Genomic DNA, 2,926 nt, shown 5'->3' with positions numbered 1-2,926 from the left:
GAGGATAGGCGGTGCAAGGTGGGACCTGGGTGTCGCCCGCCCGAAGCTCGCGGCCGGCTTCAGAAAACGTCTGAGACAGCGGCGGCTCTCGGGGCTGAGACCGGAAGCCCCTCCCGACTGGCCCGCAGCCAGTCAGCGCTAGGCCTGTTCGAACGTGACCTTGTTTTGGCGTTGCTAGGAGACCCGGCTCCCGCACGCCCCCCACTGGCTGGCTAGCGCTGGAAGGGGGCGGGGCCGTGGCAGGCGCCGGTAGCGGTCGGCCGAGCACCGTTAGGGCAGCCCCGAGCCCGGCGCCCGGCCAGACCCTTGGAAGCGGTGTCTCGTCCCCTGCCACCGCCCAGGCCTCGCTGGCGCCCTCCCGCTGGTATCAGCGCGCTCCCGAGCGGCAGTGAGCCACGTTTGGGTCCGGACCAGGGAAGGACGTTAGTCAGGTGAGCCGCAGCGGGGCGGGCAGCTGGTGTGGCCACGCCCTGCCGAGGGAGACAAGCCGGCCGGTTGCGGGAGCGGCGAGGTGAGGGGATCGTGCTGCGGGGACAGCGGGCCTGCCCCGGCGGCTGCCGCAGGTCGGATCATTCACGCCTGTGGGCCGGCGCAGCCGCAGGGAGCACCCTCCGGCCAGCGGACAAAGGGTTAACGCGCCGGCGGTGACCGCGGGCCCCGGATGTGAGATCCTAGGCGCGGCGTCCGTGGGCCGCGCTGCAGGTGCGCCCGGGCGGGCGGAGCGAGCCGGCTGGCGGGGACCTGCCCGACCGGCTGAGGCTCCCCTTCCCCTGCAGGGGTCGCTCGGCTCCCTCCGCAGGCGCCCTCTTTTCTAACTTGAGGGCAACAGGTGGTGCCTGTGGACCGAAGGAGAGCCCGGCTTCGCCGTGCTGGGAGCGGCAGTTATTCTCACCAATTAGGGCGCGGGGGTGCGTGTGGCTTGGACGCGCTGATGCAGGTGACCAATGGGATTTGGGCTCAGGGGTGGGCTGTGTGGAGTGGGCGTGGTCGTAGTCTGGAGCCACGGTTTCTAATGAGGCAACCGCCAGAGCTGCGTGGAGAGCTAAGCTGAGCGGCAGTGGGGTGCTTCTCTGCCCCCGCGTAGAAAAGCCTGCCAATGCTTTCTCATGTGGATCCAGGCTCCAATTCGGGAGGTGAGAACATTGTATTTTGGGGTGGGGCGGTTGGCGTGGGGAGGCTAATAGTGACCTTGGGTATGCTGTTAAGCGTGTAGAATTAGATCCTGAAGATCAGATTATGTGTTACAAATATTCTGCCAAAAAAGGCACTTCTGTGGTACTGCGACTTGGACCAGTTGCTGGTGACTAGGTTGTCTCCGGTATGAGGTCTTAGAGGTCTGGGGACCCAGGGGGGTAGAGAAAAGTACATATTACTACAATTTCAGTGAATGTTAAAGAATTTCAACGGCAATGATTATTCTGTCGTTTGCCTTGGATCGCGTATGTTTCTTATCTCACATGGTTTGTTTACTGAAGCAAGTTTTATTTATCAAGTTCCTCGTGTTACTTAGTTTAGCAGGAAGAGAGAAAAGCAGTTGTAGTACATTATTTCACAAGAATAACTTACTCATTTTCCCCTTCAGCAGTCTGGTAGCTGGATCCCCTAGGAAGAGAAGTTCTCAAGCAGTAAGAAGAAAGCCCTTCAATTTGGAACACTTCTTTGCAGCTGGAAATGGGGAATGGGCTGTCAGACCAGACTTCTATCCTGTCCAGCCTGCCTTCATTTCAGTCCTTCCACATTGTCATTCTGGGTTTGGACTCTGCTGGAAAGACAACTGTGTTATACAGGCTGCAGTTCAATGAATTTGTAAATACCGTACCTACCAAAGGATTTAACACGGAAAAAATTAAGGTAACGCTGGGAAATTCTAAAACAGTCACTTTTCACTTCTGGGATGTAGGTGGTCAGGAGAAATTAAGGCCACTGTGGAAGTCATATACCAGATGCACAGATGGCATTGTGTTTGTTGTGGACTCTGTTGATGTTGAAAGGATGGAAGAAGCCAAAACTGAACTTCATAAAATAACTAGGATATCAGAAAATCAAGGAGTCCCTGTGCTTATAGTTGCTAACAAACAAGACCTGAGGAACTCGTTGTCTCTCTCAGAAATTGAGAAATTGTTAGCAATGGGTGAACTGAGCTCATCAACTCCCTGGCATTTGCAGCCCACCTGTGCAATCATAGGCGATGGACTGAAGGAAGGACTTGAGAAACTACATGATATGATAATTAAAAGAAGAAAAATGTTGCGGCAGCAGAAAAAGAAAAGATGAATGGTGATAACCTTTTAGATCTGTGTGGAGTAGGTTTTCTGTGGTCTGATTTTGACAAATGGAAGAGTGTCTACAGCCTGGTTTGCCTGCCTGCCCTCCTGGATGCTGTTAAAGCTTTGTTTTGTTGAACAATCAGATGTCCAACTCTGTTGCCTTGTGGAAGATGAGTAAATGCAGTGCTTCTTAAAATGGCCTCTTCTCCCTACCCCACAAATCTTTTGGTACTACCATTTTGGGAAGCCAAGCAAAGATAGAAAATTGACCAGAAAACAGCTGTGGAAATTTGACCTGAAGTTACTGAAATAAAACTTTGAAGAGTGTCTGCCTAGTGTTTTGTGCTTACATCTTTTGGGGGGAAGCCTTTGCAAAGAAATTGCATGCAAGGCTTTGTATGTTATGCTAATGAATGGAAATGTTAAGGTAGATTAATATATACAGTCATACTGGTCACGTTGGTCCAACCAGTTAGGGACAAGGAGGCAGTGCTTGGTTTTTTAAGTTTGGCTGAATGAATTTTGACATTTTCTGGAATCAAATACTGTAATGCTATATCTTAATTCTAGATGATGTTTAAGTTGGTCTAACTTAAAGTTTAAAAAGAGGTATTTGGGGCATATTCAAGTGCATGGATTAGTTTTTCTGACAAAGCATG

At 52.0% G+C, this 2,926-nt stretch overlaps 1 protein-coding gene across 5 annotated transcripts; it reads left to right on the top strand.

The window, feature by feature from the left end:
• The first annotated feature begins 213 nt into the window (after window positions 1-213).
• On the top strand, window positions 214-2,594 carry ARL4A (ARF like GTPase 4A). Of its 5 annotated transcripts, none has more exons than XM_082472787.1 (2): window positions 214-431; window positions 1,586-2,594. In XM_082472787.1, exon 2 carries the CDS (start codon window positions 1,672-1,674, stop codon window positions 2,272-2,274), a length of 603 nt encoding a protein of 200 aa, XP_082328913.1. In that variant the 5' UTR covers window positions 214-431; window positions 1,586-1,671; the 3' UTR covers window positions 2,275-2,594. The 5 variants fall into 5 exon arrangements, with proteins under 5 accessions (XP_082328913.1, XP_082328912.1, XP_082328914.1 ...); XM_082472786.1 differs by having other exon boundaries at window positions 1,583-2,594; XM_082472788.1 differs by lacking the exon at window positions 214-431 and adding an exon at window positions 476-937.
• Window positions 2,595-2,926: the final 332 nt, after the last annotated feature.

The sequence above is a fragment of the Balaenoptera physalus genome (genome assembly GCF_965194825.1).
Source record: "Balaenoptera physalus genome assembly, chromosome: 8".
NCBI classification, from domain to species: Eukaryota; Metazoa; Chordata; class Mammalia; order Artiodactyla; family Balaenopteridae; genus Balaenoptera; species Balaenoptera physalus.
This window is presented reverse-complemented; position numbering and strand designations above follow the sequence as displayed.